At 45.8% G+C, this 19,513-nt stretch overlaps 1 protein-coding gene across 5 annotated transcripts in view; it reads left to right on the top strand.

Annotated features, from left to right (window-relative positions):
- Nucleotides 1-19,513, top strand: part of LOC8031570 (putative protein kinase C delta type homolog) — a 257,938-nt gene that overhangs the window by 217,557 nt on the left and 20,868 nt on the right. For 3 of the 5 annotated variants that reach the window (XM_029979728.4, XM_029979727.4, XM_029979725.4), the window contains 5 exons: nucleotides 4,607-4,708; nucleotides 8,282-8,652; nucleotides 10,024-10,197; nucleotides 14,632-14,723; nucleotides 16,545-16,607. In XM_029979728.4, the coding sequence (XP_029835588.3) occupies nucleotides 4,607-4,708; nucleotides 8,282-8,652; nucleotides 10,024-10,197; nucleotides 14,632-14,723; nucleotides 16,545-16,607 (802 nt within the window). Of the gene's footprint in view, nucleotides 1-4,606; nucleotides 4,709-8,281; nucleotides 8,653-10,023; nucleotides 10,198-14,631; nucleotides 14,724-16,544; nucleotides 16,608-18,540; nucleotides 18,677-19,513 lie in introns of all 5 variants that reach the window. The other 2 variants (XM_029979729.4, XM_029979726.4) reach the window with 1 other exon arrangement.

The raw sequence follows: 19,513 nt of genomic DNA, 5'->3' as shown, positions 1-19,513 counted from the left end.
ATGAAGCAGGTACTCAGTAACTTAACTTAAATACTTTTATCCGGTATTTTGTCTAACACTGGGCTAAACTAAGCATGACGGATCGTGGCACTATGACATAATGGAGGATGTAACGATACTTTGCAATGGGAACCAGGAAAACTATGCTTTTGAGTTTCAAGCTTCGTATAACAAACATACCTCATAAAACTGACAGAAACTGAATATTTTTGTTTTATTTTTGCTTCGAGTTTAGGACGACGAAACCTTGAGTATTGTTGCTATTTCGTTCGTAGAACGTCAAGATAATTAATTTTTTTGACAAGGTTTGACAACGTACGGGTTAAAAATAAGGTGCTTATAAGTTGTTAGTCTGACGCGTGGTGATAAAACCCAAACTGAATGACAAAAAAACAATACCTTTTCAACGCGTTAACTTTATCCTCTCTGTTCACCAATACACTCGTAAACTCCTAACCTAAAATCGAGTTTCTCTTGACCTTAAAAACACCACACTGCAGGATCTCAGCACCTCGATACCTCGTCCAACTTGTTACACGCTCAACTGGGGCCCTCATCTACACCGCAAGACTAAGGGCGGGACCAAGGTACCAAGGGACATCGCAGCCTGCTGCGATTGGTAAACTGTGTGGAGTTGACCAATCGCAGCAGATGGCGATGTCCTGGTACCGCTTGGTCCCGCCGTGAGGATTATAGGGCCACCGGTCTCAACAGAGGACCGTGGTACACGTCCCAAATAAAGTCATCCGGCCTCCTCCGTGGGCTTAGCTGTACCAGATACATAACAACCGCCTATACAACAGTCCATCTTCAAAAGTGCGCGCCATGAGCCAATTGTTCGAATCCGCCATAGTTGGGGCACGCATATTGAGCCTGCAATAAACAAGAAGGTTGCCTCAACGCTCGGCATGAGCTCGGCTGAGCTCGTATCGGAAACGAGGATTGCGTCAGCTCTCGGTGAGGACTCGAATCCAATGGGAGGTTTCGTGCCCGAGAAATGCGTGGCGTCCGCCAGGGTTGCCCGATGGAATCTAGAAAAGGACATGTACAACATCTAGTCTTACCAGAGAGTCTAGCCGGAGTGACCTACGAAAGATGCCAACCGCTCGGGGCCAATACGCTAGCGGGTATAAGTTCATGGACCACCGCAGAGCGTTTCGTTTTTCGTCGGTTACGTAAAACGTTCGGAATTTTGTGCCCCGGTGTAGAAAGAGGGAGCCTCGCTGTTGACATGCTTCGGCTGCTTGGAACTGTTCCCGGCGCTCGTGGCACTGCGTTCGGTTTATTTTCTGTTTCCTCTCGCGAATTCCCGGAGAGGCCTTCGGTGAATTTGAACCTTCCCCCCTCCCCCTCCTTTGTCCTTTCTCATTCGACCCGTTCGACGTGACGTAGGACCCAGCACGGTCGAAGCCTTTGGTCACGTCGTAAAAACTCGCCGCCGTTATTCTGGGTGCGTGGAGGAAGCGAGCGCGCCGCCCACACCGGACGAGGAGAAAAGCGTTTGCATCGGCTTCGCAACGGCGCGAAAACAGGAAGAGATAGACGGGGGGGAGCTTGCACAAACAAACGCCCGCTTACTGTGACAGTCGGTGGCGGCGGCGGCGGCAACGGCGCGGTCGTCATCGGTATACGCAGGGCAACGGGATTTGGAAACGTGAAGGCCGTTGTTCTTCGTTGTAGCGGTTGGATTTGAGTGAGCTGATTGGATTTGAGTGAGAGGATAGTGGGTAGACATCAATGCTAGATGCCTCCAGGTCTACCCACTATTTTTTTTTTTTTTGCAATCAGCCAATGAGAGCTCGGCGTTCGGACATCATCGCAGCCCCTGTAAAAGAAGCAGACGGAGTTGCGCTCCGCATAGCCACGCGGGGCGTTTCGAATCCCGGACATGACGTCACCACTCGGCAGCCAATCAGATCGCGACATTAGCGGATAAGAACGCCGAAGAACGAACCATGATAGTCTCGAAGCCCCGTGTTTCTGAAGCTGTCAAGGACATGTAATAGTTAACAACCTAAGACACTTTTTGCTTCGCGACCTGTTCCTCGTCGTTCTTAGTGGCCAATGCCGCAGTCCGATTGACTGCGGACGAATAATAAGACGCTCTTTTCAATCACCACGCTTCGCGTTCCTTAGGCATGTCGGGACCATGTCATCCGCGGATAACAAATTTGAGTTCAGATTACAACTGAGTTGAGGGACCGCGGTCCCATTTTGTGTCCGTCGCTCCGAGCATGCATGTCGGTCCAGATAGGAGCGTGCGGAAGCGTCCCGTCCCAGCTTCGGGGCCTCATTAGTCCTAATGCCCGGTATTCTAAGAAGCATGGTTGCTAAAAATAAAAGAAAAGCCGCTCGAGCCCGTCGGCGAGGTCATAAATTACGCGGGCAAACGGGGGCAGTTCCCAGTGACTGGGTGTCTCTCCCTGCTCCACTTCCTGGTGGCGAAAAAATGGGATGAGGAAGAGAAAAATGCTCACTGAGCCGGGGTCCCGTTTTTGACTCGCGATGCCTTTTAAAAACTGAGAGTAGCGCTTCTCGAACATTAACGTTGAAGCAGATTTTTGTTTTGTTTGCTCTTTTGTTTTATTAGGCCGCACTCACGCTTCTCATACATCGTATAAAAAAAAGACAGTTCGCTGCAGACTTGATATAATGGAAATATTTGCGGACAAAAACATGCCTGCTGGCAGTTGTTGTACGATCTTTGTGACGGTACCATAATAAAAGGTAAAAACACGCCTCTGAGAGTCTGCGCTGATTGTCTTTTGTATGGTGCATTGGCAGTCTGACCTCGGCTTTGAATTTAGATTCTTCACACAGACTGAACGTTCGTACGAATACGGAAGGAACTCAAGGCACGCTCAAAAATCGCCGTCTCAGCGTGAGCAACACAAGTGTGAAGGGAACAAAATGAACAAAGTATAAATCGCGTATTATCGACACATAAGCGAATGAAGAAAGAAGCGCACATTAGAAATGCAACGTCGAATGTAAGCGTACATTTTCGCTAATTTTCTATTATATCCTGTAGTTTTGAGTTCTATCAATATGAATTACAGCTTCAGGTTTTCGTACCATTGCACAGCTAGCCTGCATCCGGGGTAAGCGGTAACTCCCATTCTACGGTTACAAGTTGGTGTACACCGTTAACGCAAATAAACGATCAAAGTCCTTTTGGGACTGTCATTAAATACTACAAGAGTATTAAAAAGTGCTCATTTGGGGGAGGGGGGCAGGAGAATTAACGTAAGAACCAAACTTTGACGTTTGCTAAAATCCTTTCGGAATAGAATGCGAAAAAGCGCAGACGTCGTGTTGGGATAACACTGTTGCACAGTGCACATGTTGCCGCATAAGTTACGCCAGAAGAGTTACCTTTCATAAATACTTACAATGCCTCCCTCTCTGTTGTGCACGAAGACTGCGTGATACCTGGGGTTCTTCAAATCGCATATTCGTCTTTATATCATCTCCTTGGTTTGTGGTTATGTTTGCCAGACAACAATCTATTATGAAATATTCACATGACTAGACCACATCATTCGCGAACAAAAACAATTTAAGCGCAGCCGTTTCTTCCCAGAGCCTCGGATATACGCTTTTTTTTTTTTGCGTCAGACATTTTAAAACAAACTTGCGGGGATATTTGAATTGCCTGCCGAGCAAGAAGATCGGCAACTATAAAACAATCTTTATTAACCCTTTTGTCGAATGTAGGTTATACACCTCCAGCTGAGCTCAATATCATAATATCAATTGTGTAGAATCAGGGAGAAAAAGGAACTTGAGTGTGAACGCAATTTTTGATCTGCCTTATCTCTCGTTGGATTCGATGTCTATGGGAATATCTCAAGATAGCAAACTCACGAGCAAATGATCTGATGAAGAGAAAATTTTATTTATTGCAAAAAAAAATCTAAGCTTTCTTTAACAACATTTCTTTTAAATTTTCCATGTTTCGATTTGAGTCACTCAACGATCAGTACTCAATAGACTAATTTTTTTGTTTTGTTTCCCCTTTGAAAGACAAGTTCATATTTTTGTTTGAGTAAACTAAAATTAGATGGGATAGGTGTGTTCATTTTAAAATGTTGTTATCCGGAAAGTGCTCGTGAATCGCTTAGGGTACAGTGCGATTCGCTTCACGTAGTGAAAAAGTATGGATGTCTTTATTGGGCCTGTCGGATTTTTCACTTTTCACCTTGCAATTTGCAGTCCTAGACCTTGTTATAAGCGGCTATTCGGTTGAGTATAAACATGAGACGAATATTGTATTACACTATCAGATCATACATTTGTATTGCTTTCAATTAAATAAAAATTGTTATATAATATTTGTGAACGTCATAGCTCAGACTTAATGTGGGATTTTTTGGCTGTGCTGTGTCGAGTGTCATATAAAAATTAAACTTATTTTACAATTTATTTTCAATGATCAAGTTAGGGTGTTGTACGCGGCAAAGACAGGCTCAGAGCAGGATCAGGGGCCTGCTGAAGGTACAGATTATTAAATTGAAAGGTCTTAGTAACTTTCCTCGAAGCATTGACGAATATTCTACTTTTTCTTAAATTTTTTTTTGTTTTTGTTTTCTTTCATTGCTTCTAGAATGCAAGGTCAACTGCCACAAAAAATGCGAAAAGCACATGGCAAACCTCTGTGGGGTCAACCAGAAGCTTCTCTCGGAAGTTCTCGCCACAGTCAAAAAAGGTGAGACGCATTCACGCGCGAGTCCCTTGTTCAAACAAAAACGTGATAATCTTCCACTATAGAACGACCACAAAGTCGTCAGCCTCGAACCAGTGCTTCGACGCTCTTAACTAAAAAGGAAAACACATAGACACGCAAAAGTATAAAATCCAGCGGCAATCTTAGTTTTGAGCAATCGCTGGTGTCGTTCCCTTGCCTGCGGACATCTCGTCACAAAGAGGCCCAAGAATTTCAACTATGCAAACTTGAATCAACGGATCATTTCAAAAGGCACTGTGTTTGGTGCAGCCACAATGAAAAAATTATCTGCTACTCAAGCATATCCGAAGCAAGTTATGTATGCTTCGAACACTTCTGCAGGCAGTTTTTGTATGGCCAGTACGGAGCACAAGTTCGTCTGCTTCTTTTTGCAGGGATTCTGGTGACGTGAGGACGCTGAGCTGTGATTGGCTGAGATTGGAAGGATAGTGGGTAGACCTCAAAGCAAGCTGCCTTGAGGTCTACCCACTATCCTTCCAATCGGAGCCAATCAGAGCTACTAGGCGTTCTGACGTCACCACAACCCCTGCAGAAAGAAGCAGACGAACTTGCGCTATGAGGGGACCGTCATACGAGGAAGAAACACGCTTCCGACACTGTCTGCAGGCTGTATTTTGTATGATGTATTCGTAATGTAACCACGTGACTTCAAGCTCGGGGTTAGCTGACCTATAGCTATATGACGTCGCCATCTTTTTTTGCCATCAAACATTTCAAGTTTAGGCTCGGATAAAAAAAGACTCAAGTCGTCCCGCATCGCGGCACGCTCCTGCACGCTCCTGACTCCTGACTTCTAAAGAAAAAATTTCAAAAAAAAAAAAAAGGAAGCTTGGTTTGTTTTCTGGGTTGCTTAACTGAGTGTTGCCGCGGTCCTTACCAGAAAGTAATGTCGTGGCGGTGCGTGTAGTTTTGGGTGACGAGCGAAGACGCGTCCTCCCAGAATAGACCCCCGAAGAATTCCTGAACCTCGCGGCGCACTTTGCTCAATGTTTCTAATGGCCTCTTGTAGCCCATTTGTCCCGGATTAGGAAGGTCCGACAGCCGAAGCGAAACCGCTGTTCGTTTTTAATCTGTTTTTGCATGTACCTACTTCTTTTTTTTTTCTTTCCTTGTCTACAAACAACGGCGGTGTTTGTGCTGGCGTAGGGGTAGGGCTCCTTTTGCATCTCCCTTGTTTCATTGTTTTTTTTTTGCTTTTTTTTCGAAGGCATAACTGAAGACAAACGACGGCTTCGGACCGTAATCGCCATGTAACCCCTTTCGTAAGCTTTCTCATCTATTACACGGTTTGTAGCGAGATATCTTAGAGCAAGCAGGAGAGTCGCGGTGTTCTGCTCCGCTGTAGGATGCTGGTCCTCCTTCGTGGCAGTGAGAAGGACGTACGATCAAGATTTACACCGTGTGCGCAAAGAGAAAAACTACGACGATCACCATGCCCCTTTACAACTGTAACACGAAATTGAAAAAAAAAAAAATCCTTTGAACAACATTTTAGCGCACCTGGAAGGCAACACACTGCATTCTAAAGAAAACATCTGCGACTTCACTTTGCTGTACAACAAAGAGACAGCCGTGCACGGCGAACAATAGCTGGATCTCGACAAATTACGAAGCTCAAAATGCGATTAGATCAGAAAATTCCGTTGTGGGCAGGGGATAATCAGAGAGGGCAACACCGTAGTCATTGTTCCTGTCCACTTCGCTTTTTTTTTCACACCTAGTAGTCTTTCGTTGTCTTGTGTTCTGCAAAAGGTGAACTCACACACCTTTTTTAGTCTGTGATGCTGACTAAACGTCGACTCGAAGCCGGCCTACTTAGAGCACGTTGCGCCCTCCGCTGAATTTCTTTGGTAACGCGTTATAAAGGTGGTCCTCGCGCACAGCGGCCCCGTATGGTATATGGCTAGAGAATGACCGGTAGTGTACACACGGCAGCTACCGATGAACTAAATACAAAGAGCACAGACAATCTAGTTAGAGAATTGAGGCTCGTGGGACACGTTGTTAATTTCAGACTAAAATAAAAAATAGAAAACTATATGTAAGTTAGTTTTTTTTTACTTTATTAATTACTGAGGCTTTGAAGAATATGTATTTAGACAGCACAGCTGGTTAAAGACGGACATACGGACCTCAATCACACAGCCAGCGTAAAGGCACCTTAAAGATCTCTTCGAAATCGGCGTATCAGGCCGCGCTTTTGAGTCGCGATCATGTAACATGCGACGCGCGAAGGACCACAAACTTATTCCTACGATCATAAAGGTTCTTTAGCTAAAGATACTTTTATGATCATGTTAATGGGTTATAAAACACGAGACTGAGGGTAAAAACAAGGGCATTTCTCAGGAAGATGTATCGTGCGTGTGCATCTTTTTTTGTCAAAGTATCGGGTCTTAGTATTTCTATTGAGACATCCTCGCTATGCCTTTGTCTTGTATGAGGTCTCACTATTAAATCATCATGTATTGTTCTGATTTAGTCAGAAAAACTGGCGTTATAAGAGAAGTTGTCTCGTATCCTGCAGTCCTAAAAGAATGCAAATAGGGATGGCTAAACCAAAATTCACAGGGAGGATGACACAAAGTATCCCTAACAAACCGGACATCGCAGGAGATAACGGCTTTGTTTCCACCTAACATAGCTGGAGGTTTCCTCGTTTTAGTGTTTTGGTAGATTTATCCCCGCAATACATTATTTTGTAGTTTCGAGTATACTATAAATGGTTCCCGTGTATTGTTTTTATTTTAGGAAAAAATAGATCGGATGCAAGGCACATGGTCACATATTAAGGGGGTCATTCGCCGATTTGTTGGAAGGCGAAGTAAAAGAATGGTGATAATAGGAAGGAGATGGTGGGAAGGGGGGAGGACGATCAATATTTTGAGGCGCTTAGATTAACTGGCTGCCTAGCATTAACATCAAATACCTGGCAAGGTGTGCATACAGGCACTAGTCAATTTGGAGGGGCTATAGCCTGCTGGAACGTAAGATTAGCAATAGATCCCCTCCTCCAGGGGGAACTTTCTACCTTTGGTCACACTTCTGAGCGCGCGAAATCAAACACGCCGAATGGCAACGGGCTCGTGCTAGAGGTGGAGCATCTACTGATAATCTTACGTTCTAACAGACTATAACCACCCAAGCAGCACAGATTTTGTCCAAGCAACGGCCAATGTCTGGCGATGGTCTTTTGGCCAGTGGCCAGAGAGTGGCCACTCATTGGCCAATGCTTGGCCGATGGCTGATGGACAGTGGCCATTGGCCAATGGCCAGATAAAGGCCAGTCACCGGCCGGTCTCTGGCCACTGTCCGGCCACTTGGCCAAGGACCATTGCCAGCCATTGGCCGATGACTGGCCAACTCTGTGCTGATAGGGCAGGCTCTCTACAAGAATTCACGACTCATCACTACGCATAATCGTCGATATGCTCAGTAAATGGGGCGGATCGTGTAGCTTTCCGGATAACCACGCGGAGCGATTATCTGTCCACAGAGCCGCGCACAGGGAACTCAGCGTCCCGTTGTGCGCAGATCTTGCGGCCTCCCCGCAGTCCACGGTGTCGAACAAGGCCAGGACGCCGTCGGCCGCCTCCCAGGAAGCGCTGCCCGACGTCGTGCCCCCCTCCGCGCCGCGGAGGTCTTCCACGACGTCCGACTTGGCGGACTCGAGCGAGAAGGCGGCCCGCGAGAACTCCTGGGAGGCCCGCACGGGCTCGGTCGACGGGTCGACCACCAAGGGACCGGAGGAACCGACCGCCCCGACGTCATCGCCGCGGCCCCCGCTGCCGGGGGCGCGGTCGGCGCCCCAGACGCCCTCGCAGGAGGACCGCGTGAAGTTCCGAAAGTACACGCTCACGGACTTCCACCTGCTCAAGGTCCTCGGCAAGGGGAGCTTCGGAAAGGTCAGCTCACCTGCGCCCTACCAGACGATGAGGACAAGGGAACTAACCGTGACTTATAGGCGTCCCATTCAAACATCTCGTCGATTTCCTTTCCCAAAAGCTCGGTAATAATAGGGTGCTTACAACGCGTTTCCCACTCATCTGTTTACCACGTCCGTATTTGCGGTCCCTCGATTTTCTCCTAATGACGTCATCCAAATGTAAAGCCACAGTCACATTTTCTTCGAACTTCATGTATATGTAGGCCTCGAACATGTCTGCAGGCAGTTTTTGTACGACTAATGTGCCAGGAATGTCACACGAGGAAGAAACACGCACTTGACATTGTCCGCTGACTGTCTTTGTACGATGTATTATAAATAAAAAACTGCAGCGAAATATTTTGGAAAGTGCGCGACCACTCTAACCTATGGTCTTCAACGTCCAGCACTCAAGGTGGCTGCAAAAACGGACGCCGACGTAACGGCCATTGAACAATCAATGTCTCCTCTCTGATCTCGTCATTATTTCAAGCACCCAGTTTCAGCACATCTTTTAAGGAGCGGTGCAACGATATTCAATTGGAATGTTTTTTTCCTTCACACGAGCTTACTGGCACACCTGGGACTCAAGGATACTCGCATGCAACGCCACTGGCCAAGAAACTTCTCCGCTGCGGTGTAATTTCAAGCACAAAAGCGATCATTTTTATTCAATCTCTCCTTTGCAAAATGTGATGACGTAACGTGGGAATCGCAGTACACTCCAATGACGATATTTGAATGCGGTTCATAGATTGGACCCGAGCATTGCATGGGCACTCGATTTGGGCTCATGCTAATTACTAGCTCGAGAAGCATTCGGGTAGTAGCCCGTGTCCAATCGCTGCAACGACGACAGTAACCGAGCCATAACAATGCCTGGAACTAAGCGCGTGTCCTGTGCCTTGCCAACATTGGCGGCGTATAATCGGCTCCAGATCACGTGGCCTCTTGTTCTGGCTGCGAGTTGAGGGGGTGAACGCTGCTCGTTTTTCTTTAATTTTTTTCGGGGACTTCTATTGCGTGGGGTGAAAAATGAACGCGTGTTTTATAGGTCATTGACGTCAGGGATCCGTTGTTAACGGTATTTGCGCAAAGAACAAAAATTGTTGCATCGACCCTTTAACTGCCATTCCTTTACCTGACAATACACCAACGCACGGCTCCATGGCATCACGGCGTTACGATGACGCCGTTGTCCGTGCGGGGCATGCGTAAGACGCTCCATTTTATGCCGATTCTCACTTCCGCGCATGCGCAGTGCCCACATCTGGCGTGGGCAAGCGTGAGCTTGTTGGTAAACAGCGTGTTGGAGTGTATATGTGCTGTCCCGCCGAACGCGCGGGTGCAGGTCCTCTTGGCGGAGCTGAAGGGTTCCCGGCGCCACTACGCCGTCAAGTGCCTGAAGAAGGACGTGGTCTTGGAGGACGACGACGTGGAGTGCACCCTCATCGAACGCCGGGTGCTGGCCATGGGCACGCAGCACCCGTTCCTCTGCAACCTCTTCTGCACCTTCCAGTCGCAGGTAAGACAGAAAACACGCGCGGTGGTTCGCCAGGGCTTGCGGCAGACGTGTGCACTACACGGCGTAGTGTTCTACGAGAGTGTACACACTGGCACGTGTGTGCCATGTACGAGACGTCCTTAGAACTTTCTTTATTTCTCTGGAGTGAAATTTTTGCTGAATTTGTGTGATCAAACTCATATTGTCAAAAGATTGTCGAGCCAAGATATGAAACGATAACGCCAGAAACAAATATATGGAATTGCCAAGTCTTGTACGGCTAGCCGATAGATGACTCCAGTGTGCCGTACGAGCCGTGCTTAACACTCGCTGATTTACCTATCCTCACAGCGCGTTTGATTGACTCTTAATAAGTTGAATAACGTAGAAGTTTGGGTTAGTTGAGTGGCGGGTATTTCAAGATTAATAATTAAAACAGCACAAGGACACGGAACAAAAAGGCGAACGAACAAGGCGCTGTTCGTCTACCTTCTTGGTCTTGTCCGTGTCCTTGCGCTGTTTTTATATTTAAGAAGACTGACTCTTACTAAGCGTTCTCGTGTGAGCGGAGTTTTACACGAGCGTCATGCTGGACGGTTACGAGAATAAGAGGGAAAAAAACACAGTACAATGTCGTACGTCTACGCTCAAATTACAAAGCTAACTGACGTGTGTCTGAGGACGTGTCAGGTGCGAAGCAGAGTGCATCCTCTTGTTTTGCGTCGCTAATTGTACTCGCAAAATGACGAGGCAGACGCAGCGTGCAGCAGGCTTTCGCGAAACTGTCATACAGTGGTAGGCTCTGGCTTTATAAAATGTTTTATCGTAACTCGGCTTTTACGTAACAAAAAAAAAAAAAACGATTTCACTTTTTCGATTGCCGGTTCTTATAGACCTTTTCACCCTCTGCCGCATGGGCGCTGCCATCTTGGAATCACGTGATGCGGCCGCCATTAGGTTGCTTCAACTTGTTGCTCCGCTCTCCCGTCCGCGCCTTGGTGGATGCGTTGAATCCGTGTTTTTCGTCGCGTTTCACCGCGTCTCTTGCGCGAAACACATGTACGACGAAACCGTCCGATCCGACGTCCGACCGCGCAATACAACGGTCGGAGGCGAGGGTTTTCAACGCTCTCCGATGCTACGAAAACCCTCTCCCCCCAAGGTCATTCCGGCAGTCCGCACGTCGGATCGGAAGGTTTCGTCGTACAAAGTGTCGTCCGATACTTATACTTACCATGCAATTGCATTACATCATTATGCGTGCAATTTCTGTAGTTGATTTTGTAACACGTTTTGAATATCTTTGTACCGTCGGCGTGCGGGATACGTGTGAAAAGGTTTTATAGGAACAGGAATCAGCGTTAGCACTTGCGCACATTTAATACATATATGACTGGAAGAGAGCCTCGAGGGTTCAAATACCAATAACTTATGAGAACTGAGGTTTGGTTACTAATAAGGGCGGAACATTTGCAATAGGAAGCCCAATGTTATTATATATATGAGTGCGGATTGGTGTCAAGGAAGAAGGTTACTAATAAGGGCGGAACATTTTGAATAGGAATCCCAATGTATTTATGTATATGAGTGCGCATTGATGTCAAGGAAGAAAACAAAAATACTCAGCGTAATTAGCCACGTGTTTTCCCTGAAAACATTGTGTTTTTTATTTCCAACATATCGAAAACAGTTTCTTTTGATTAATCTAGGGAACTAGTAGACAAGGCGCGGGAACAAACATTTAGTTCTAGTTATTTTTAATGCTAGAAATAATGGTACCTTAACATTAGGCAACTTGTTTGTTCGCAATATCACACCTACATCTGTTTTACGTTCTTAATCGCGTGTGTGATGTAAGCATTCGCTTTATCGGTTTATTTATGAATTCCACGGAATAGTATATCGTGCTTGGTCCCGTCTCCATAGTCTTTCAGTTGCCTAAGTCATTTTTTAATATAACCATGCAGTTTCAATTAATTTATTTCAACGCAAATATTTGAACTCCCCGCGTAAGAAACTGTCACAGACAGGTTGATGGTGCCTATGATTCATTAAATTTGACGCCGAAAAGAATCCTTCTGCATGAAAATCACCCGAGTGCAGCCGGTTGTCGACTTCGAATACGGAGTTACTTTCAGTAAATGGCGACGTCAAAATGTGCAAAGCGCATCGTCTCAAATCAGTGAACAGCTTTCTACAAAGGTCCATTGGGTGGCGCCTGGCGTTCGACTTCAGCCAAACTTATTGGAGATCATTTCTTTTGCGCTCTTCAATTTCATTCGGCAAATTTTACGGAAGATGACTATCAGACTTTATTTGAAGTCTGGCATTCACTTATCTCACCATCCTCATACCTTGAGAACGTCGTAAGCAAATGTCCATATAACAAAAAGTTTATTTAATAAGGCCAATATTTTGAAATGCTGTAAATGAGTTCTTTAGTTAAAGAAATTTTCTAGTCAGCCTAGGGTGGTCTATCAAAATATTTCTCGAGCGCTTAATTTCTTTAAATAAAACAGGCCGAGACAATATCACTTTTTTATATTATCTACGTGATTGTATTAAACTTTTCTAGTCATTATAAAAGACGTCTCCAGTGTCGAAGTTAGAAAAGGTTGGTGTATGGAAACCAAACATCGAACAGTAAACTTGTCAGTTCATCTGTTCTTGGTGATTCAGCAGATTGGTAATTTTGTTGTCGACCTGCTTTTTCACTAAACACTCATGCAATATAGTCTACTCTATTGCAATATAAGATTATCTGTTTAATATCTGACTTGAGCGTGAGCTATCTACCTTCCGTATCGCTCGGTGCACGCACAGCCAAAGCACGGCGGCAGGCAACGAGCGCACGCTGCAAGCGGAGCTTGTCGTGCTCTTTATTTTTTTTTTTCTTCTTGAAATTAGTGTCCGCGGGTACGGCCGTGGACAATGGTACTCCTCCCTATGCATCAGCGCAGTTGTTTCACCGCCAAACCTGGCCGAAATTAATGATGGACGGAATCAGACGCATATAGTGTTAGTAAAAAAAGATCGCAGTTTAAGCTGGAGACCACTTTGTGGTTTGCCAAGTGGCTCAATACTATTGTTTCATTGGCTGTGTGCTACTAGAAAGAAATTCATATCGCAAAATTAATCGAAAGTGGCATGAAACAGCATCACAATCGCGTGTACGTTGAAACCGAAACCGGCCAAATTGAAGCAACCTAATGGCGCCGAGTGCGCCAGCGCCCTCTACCCGCCGGTCAGGCAACTACTGGAATGAAAAGGTCTATACAAAATGCAGGAGATAGACAGTGAAAGTAGCAGGTACTTAAAAAACAACCACGTGGAAAATTTCGCAGACAAGTCCCAGGAGCGTCTCTTTTGTTTTGCCATATATGCATAAGGAATGCCGTCTCCTTTCCAGCATAGCAATATGGAAATCCAATTTGGAGCGCAAGTTCGTCTGCATCTTTTGCAGGGGTTATGGTGACGTCAGAACGCCGAACTCTCATTGGATCTAATTGAAGAATAGTAGGTAGACTTCAAAGCAAGCTACATTGAGGTCTACCCACTATCCTTCAATCAGAGCCAATCAAAGCTCGGCGCCTTTCTGACGTCACCACAAACTCTTAAAAAGAAGCAGACGAACTTGCGATCTGCATTGCTTCAATCGACGGGGGAAGCTCGGAGAAAATGAGTCTAAAAATAGGTCTGATACTGAATATGACCTCTGAAAATGCGAATTGTCACAACATAGAAAGCTGTTTTGAGACCAAAACAGATTTTTAGTACTAAAATACTAAGGCGGGATAGTTGGTTGAACATAGTATGAATATAAATTTGTAGCGTTTTGTCTTTATTTTAATTTCCTCGTCTGTCCTTTGCGATTCATATATTTAACACATTTTCAGCGTCGTCAGTCGCCGAGCTAACTTGGTAGACTGCCGCGACTTACTTTCACCAGTGTTTTGCGGGACAGTATGTGCACACGCTCCAGATCTCTTGGAGCGTCACGTGCGTACACGGTGAACTTGCATGACGAAAATAATCCCTGGAGAAGGGGAACAAGGGGGACAATGGACAAACGTAAATCTCCGAACACAGCTAGGTGACTGGTGAGCGACCGAAAAAATCCGCCTGGTCCGGGTATCGAACCCGGGACCTCTCCATTACAAGTGGAGCGCTCTACCAACTGAGCTAACCAGGGGTTAGACGTCAGTAGAGCAAACGGGTTTTATCAGCTGCTACCAGTCTAACACCAACGAGGGTGAAGCTTGCGATTTAAGGTTGTAATTATAATGCAATTAAATGCAAAGGTGCAAGCGAGCTGGACAAGAATGACGAAAATAATCCCTGGAGAAGGGGAACAAGGGGGACAAAGGACAAACATAAATCCGTAATAACACGAGCCCTCGTTTAGCAGAGAAAACTGAAGCTATCTTCTTTTTTTGTTCTTCTTCTTTCTTTCAGAGTCATCTTTTCTTCGTCATGGAGTTCCTGAATGGCGGAGACCTCATGTTCCACATTCAGCAGTCCGGGAGGTTTGATCAGGACAGGGCAAGGTGAGAGGGGCCCGTAGGTTTTCCGCCAAGGCACCGTAACTCTACTGCCAAGTGCATAATGCGCCGGTGCTCTTAATGACAGCTCGATCAATTCGGAGCGTGGCTTAGTATGTTCGCGAATCCTGGTTTGCGATTGGTTCTTTGGCTCTCTTATCGGCTACTCCCGCAATATCATTGGCTGTTGAGCGATAATGATATGCACGGGACTTGCCACGTCCCGCGTTCCTTTAGCTCTCGGTGACTGTGCGGAGAGCTAGTCGTCTGCTGCTTGCACCAAGAGATGCGTTGACGTCAAAACGACGCTGACCTCTGATTGGCTTTGATTGAAAGGATAGTGGGTAGACCTCAATTCCAGTTGCCTTGAGGACTACCAACTAATGAGCGATTCATTAATCAATTAATCGGTTGCGTTGACCTTGGGACAAGATATCTATAATAGTGTCAAAATTACTCGTTTTTTTTCGTTTTTTTATGTCTTAATATGTCATACGTGGAGGCATGTAAATCTTCGTTTAAAACGACGCTGCGACGCCCACAAAAAAAAAACAAGGGTAAACAATTTAACTATAATTTTTATGGCACTTTTTAGACATAATACTCGCTCCGGATTACAATCATAGTGCATGGTAAAATGTTTTACCGTGAAATTCAACAATGCGGCTCTTTAAAATACATTATTGAGCACCAAACAGAAAAAAAACAAAGTTTACAGTTTCTCCGCGATATTTATAGCACAAAAATCAACCTATTAACATTATTTGATTAATCGGGTGGTTATTCTATCGATTCTCCGGCGCTAGAAACAATATCATCATATCAACGAACCGTGTTTTCTGGTGGATCGGCTCGTTCCCGTGATTTTATCTGTTGCACAAGATCCCGCGAGGGCGCGTGCTGGGTACGCGGTCTAATTAACCAATGTATGCGTTTTACTTCAGTTCTGTTGGCTATGGAATTTGTATATCCGTCAGAGTTTGGAAACAATACTTTTAATTTATTACCGGTGCGCGTCTCAAGTTTAGGCCACGGTTCAATAATTCTAAAATCGCTCAATTATGTATAGCATGAAGTAAAAAAAATGTGTATACCTGTAATAAAACCGTTAATGTCCATCAGAAAGTTGACTTAAAGCCATATTCTTCTATTAAAAATGAAAACTTCCAGCCTTTTCACTCTGGTGAAGAAGGAAGAGCGGCAGAGTTGTAGCTTCTATTCTCGGCAGTGGCTTTTCAGGCGAGCGATCTGCTCTTCTTTCGCAAGGGAATTCGAAGCGCTCGACGCAGTGGAACTTTAGGCGATAGCGGCCTCGTGGCGGTTGCGGAACCATTCGCGCTGCTGCGCACATCGCCGCTCGTTCCGTTCCCGCTCTTCTTCCTCCGAAGAAATGCTGCCGCCATCTATGAGCGACGGCAGCAACCAGTTGTCTGGTTACTGAGGCTGGAATGGTTGCTACGATCTATGAGCGACGGCGGCAGACAGACAACCGGCAAACACAACACCCTGGACAGCCGCCGCCATCTATGAGCGACGGCGGCAACCAAAGTGTTGTGTCGACATTTGTTTGGTACCGGACACGATCTTGAGGAAACTAGCCCTTAACCTCTCCGCTGTGAAAAAATAAACACTCAGGCAGTGGCAACCATTTACATATTACATAAAGACCCAGTTTTATCTCTTCCAAGAGCACGCGCATGACAATCAATACTATCAGCTGATTTAGTAAGTCTATAGTTCAATTGTTTAGAGTAGGACACAATATTCGCGTGACCAAGCGTTCAATTTAATTGATTGTGTTTTCTTTCTTTTACTTACATCAACCAGGTTCTACGCAGCTGAAATTGTATGTGCCCTCAAGTTCCTGCATAAAAAAGGCATCGTTTACAGGTGAGCTTTTGATCCCTGACTAGCAGCGAAATGTGTGACGTCGTGCAGCATTTATTGGATGATACCGGTCTTGCGCATTACCGTTAAAAGGACTGGGTTCACCAAGTGATTTAGTGCACCATTTGTGAAACTATATTTGCACCTTTGTTGAGCCTGTAGTTGGTGACTGGCTGACAGTGAAGTGGAAGCTCCTCCCACCTCTTGCCGCTTTAGCAGAACGAATACTGGAGAGGAGGCCGTCTCCACTCACGCGTTCGCTCTACCAAAGTGGAAAGAGGTGGGAAGAGCATCCACTTTATTCTTCACCCGTCAATGACTATAGCTACGTTTTCCTGGCGAGTGTTCAAGCTTTTTAAGCCCCAAATCACGCTCTCGCCTTCGTGACAGGAGAGTTTGGAAGCCAAACAGGGTTATTCTGAGTGATGGCAGCTTTAGCAATAAGCTTCGTGAGTGAGCATATTCTATTTCCATGTATTTTTCCGCACCTGTCGCACGTGATGATGTTCTTTGTTTTTTTAATTGGGTATCTTTATTTTAGTTTGGTTGCTGTACAAAACCGCTCTGGGTGCAAAAATGACACACGAAGTGTTTCGCCGTCAAGTTTCACGTTATAGACGTATCGAGACTTCGCACGCGGCATATGGCAACCGAACACGCTGCTGAGCTTTAACGAAAGAGGGCAGATAAGTTCCTTTCAAGCAACTAAATACCCGATGTCATAGAAACATATTTTTTTAACCTCTTGGTCGATGCAGGCCAGGAAGATCGTGCATGTACAGTGGTTACGTTGCCCGATTGATCTTAAAATTGAGGCATCATCTACTTAACGTTTTATGGATAGGGACGTGAAGAGGAATATCGCGTAGGGTTTCTGGTTCAAGAGGCAGGTTTATGGAAACGCAGTTTTTTTTGTTTTGTTTTTTTGTTTTTTTGTTTAGAGAAAAACATAAGACAATTATGATCTTCGGGGGCTTCCTCAAATCATACATGGCTCGCACGTGACGACCGTACGCCGGTGTTTATTCCTACTTGTTGTTGTCGAGAAACACAAGTTTTGAATGTATGCTGCAGAACGTACGCGCTCAGTAGCAAGTCCGCCAGAATAAATGCTGATGTGACGTCAATGCAAATAATGCCTCCGGTGATTATTCCTGCTTGTTGTTGTCGAGAAAGACAAGTTTTGAATGTATGCTGCAGAACGTATGCGCTCAGCAGCAAGTCTACCAGAACAACAGCTTACGTGACGTCAATGCAAATCATGCCTGCAGTCTCGCCTAGAAATATGGCAGAAACCGCGGATGTGCTCCTAGGCTAATTGTTGTTGCTTTTTTATTCCTACTTTGTATATCTCCCTAAGAAACGCGCCATGAGGATTAAAAAGGCAGCGGATAGTGCTGAATGTATCGGGTGTCTCATAGACACCAGGTGTATGCGTACGGCACCAGACAACTAAACCAAACGTTTAGATACGTGCGACGGATTTAAGCCTCGGATCATTAAATCTAAAGCCCATATAGGTGCGTAGCGACGCTACGAGCGATTCGTGATATTTTGTAACGCCCTCGTAGCCTAGCTCCAATCCTGTCAGCGGCGCAACGTCCGTCGCCCGCTCAACCTGGCAGGAACTACGTGCACCATCAGTCAGACAGGCTCACCTAGAAGGCAAGGCCTGTCCGTCTCCACCCTAATACGTCATCACTAGTGGGCCCACGCAGCGCTCCCTAGCTGGCGTCGGCAGCGCAGCCAGTGCGACGTTGCGGTGACTCTCCTCGAGCTCCAGCGTGTTTGCCGCTTGGGGTGCACTAACGATGATGTCACGCGCAGGCCTTGTCCTCCTGATGGTAATGGCCTAACCCGGTGCCCGAGCAAGGGCCGTGATACTTTTTTTTTATTATTAACCGCGGCCGTGCCGTTGGGCGCCCCTCTCTCTCAGAGACCTGAAGCTCGACAACCTGTGCATTGATTCGGAGGGTCACGTGCGCATAATCGACTTCGGTATGTGCAAGCTGAAGGTGTACCGCAAGCAGCCCAGGGCGTTCTGCGGGACGCCGGAGTACATGGCGCCCGAAGTAGGTGCCACGACGTTCGCACGACGTTCCCACGACCTTCCCACTACGTTTCCCCCAACAAACCCTCGAGGTCCTTTTTTTCCCAGAGCTCTCTCACGTTTATGGTTTCTGCTTTTGGGCAGTGTGAACACCAGCACTCACTAGCTTGGTTTGGTGTGGGCGCCAGAACACACTAGCCTGGTTTGGTGTTCGCACCAGAACACACTACACTGGTTTTCGGCGTGCACGCCAAAACACACTAGGCTATTCTGATGTTCTTACCGAGATACACTAAGCTCGGCTGGTGTTCACACCAGAAAACATCGGAACACACCAAATCAACCTGGAGGATTTTCTGACTAGTTTGAATTGTAAACAAAAAAACATAGCAATTGTTTACGTGAAAGATAATAACACATCCACATGAAACATGGGTGAATACCGGAAACCATAAACATAGGGAATCTCCATATTCTGTCTTTACAACGTAATGCTATGGGCCAATGCCAGGACTATAGCCTGTGATAGTAATGACACGCAGGGATGGTTACTCGGAGCCCGTAAGTTATAAACCGCCGATCAGTCATAATCGGGGGCGAGCCTGGACACGGAAATGACTTCTTGCCTTTTTTTTTATTTTCGTCTCTCAAAATTTGCAGTTTGCCTATAATCGCGGTTTTGTTACAAGTCCTGTAAAATATTTTTCATGCAGTTAACAATATTTTACATTTTTTCTAGTCATCACCAGTCTTGGTTGTTCTAGTTATTGTGCACAAGAATACTTGTAACCAAATTTGTATATTATCAAGATTTATAATATAAAGTTAATATTTATTTCTATGATTTTAACATTAAGTT

Source organism: Ixodes scapularis, unplaced genomic scaffold (assembly GCF_016920785.2).
Source record: "Ixodes scapularis isolate PalLabHiFi unplaced genomic scaffold, ASM1692078v2 PGA_scaffold8__174_contigs__length_109621045, whole genome shotgun sequence".
In the NCBI taxonomy this organism is placed as follows: domain Eukaryota; kingdom Metazoa; phylum Arthropoda; class Arachnida; order Ixodida; family Ixodidae; genus Ixodes; species Ixodes scapularis.
This window is presented reverse-complemented; position numbering and strand designations above follow the sequence as displayed.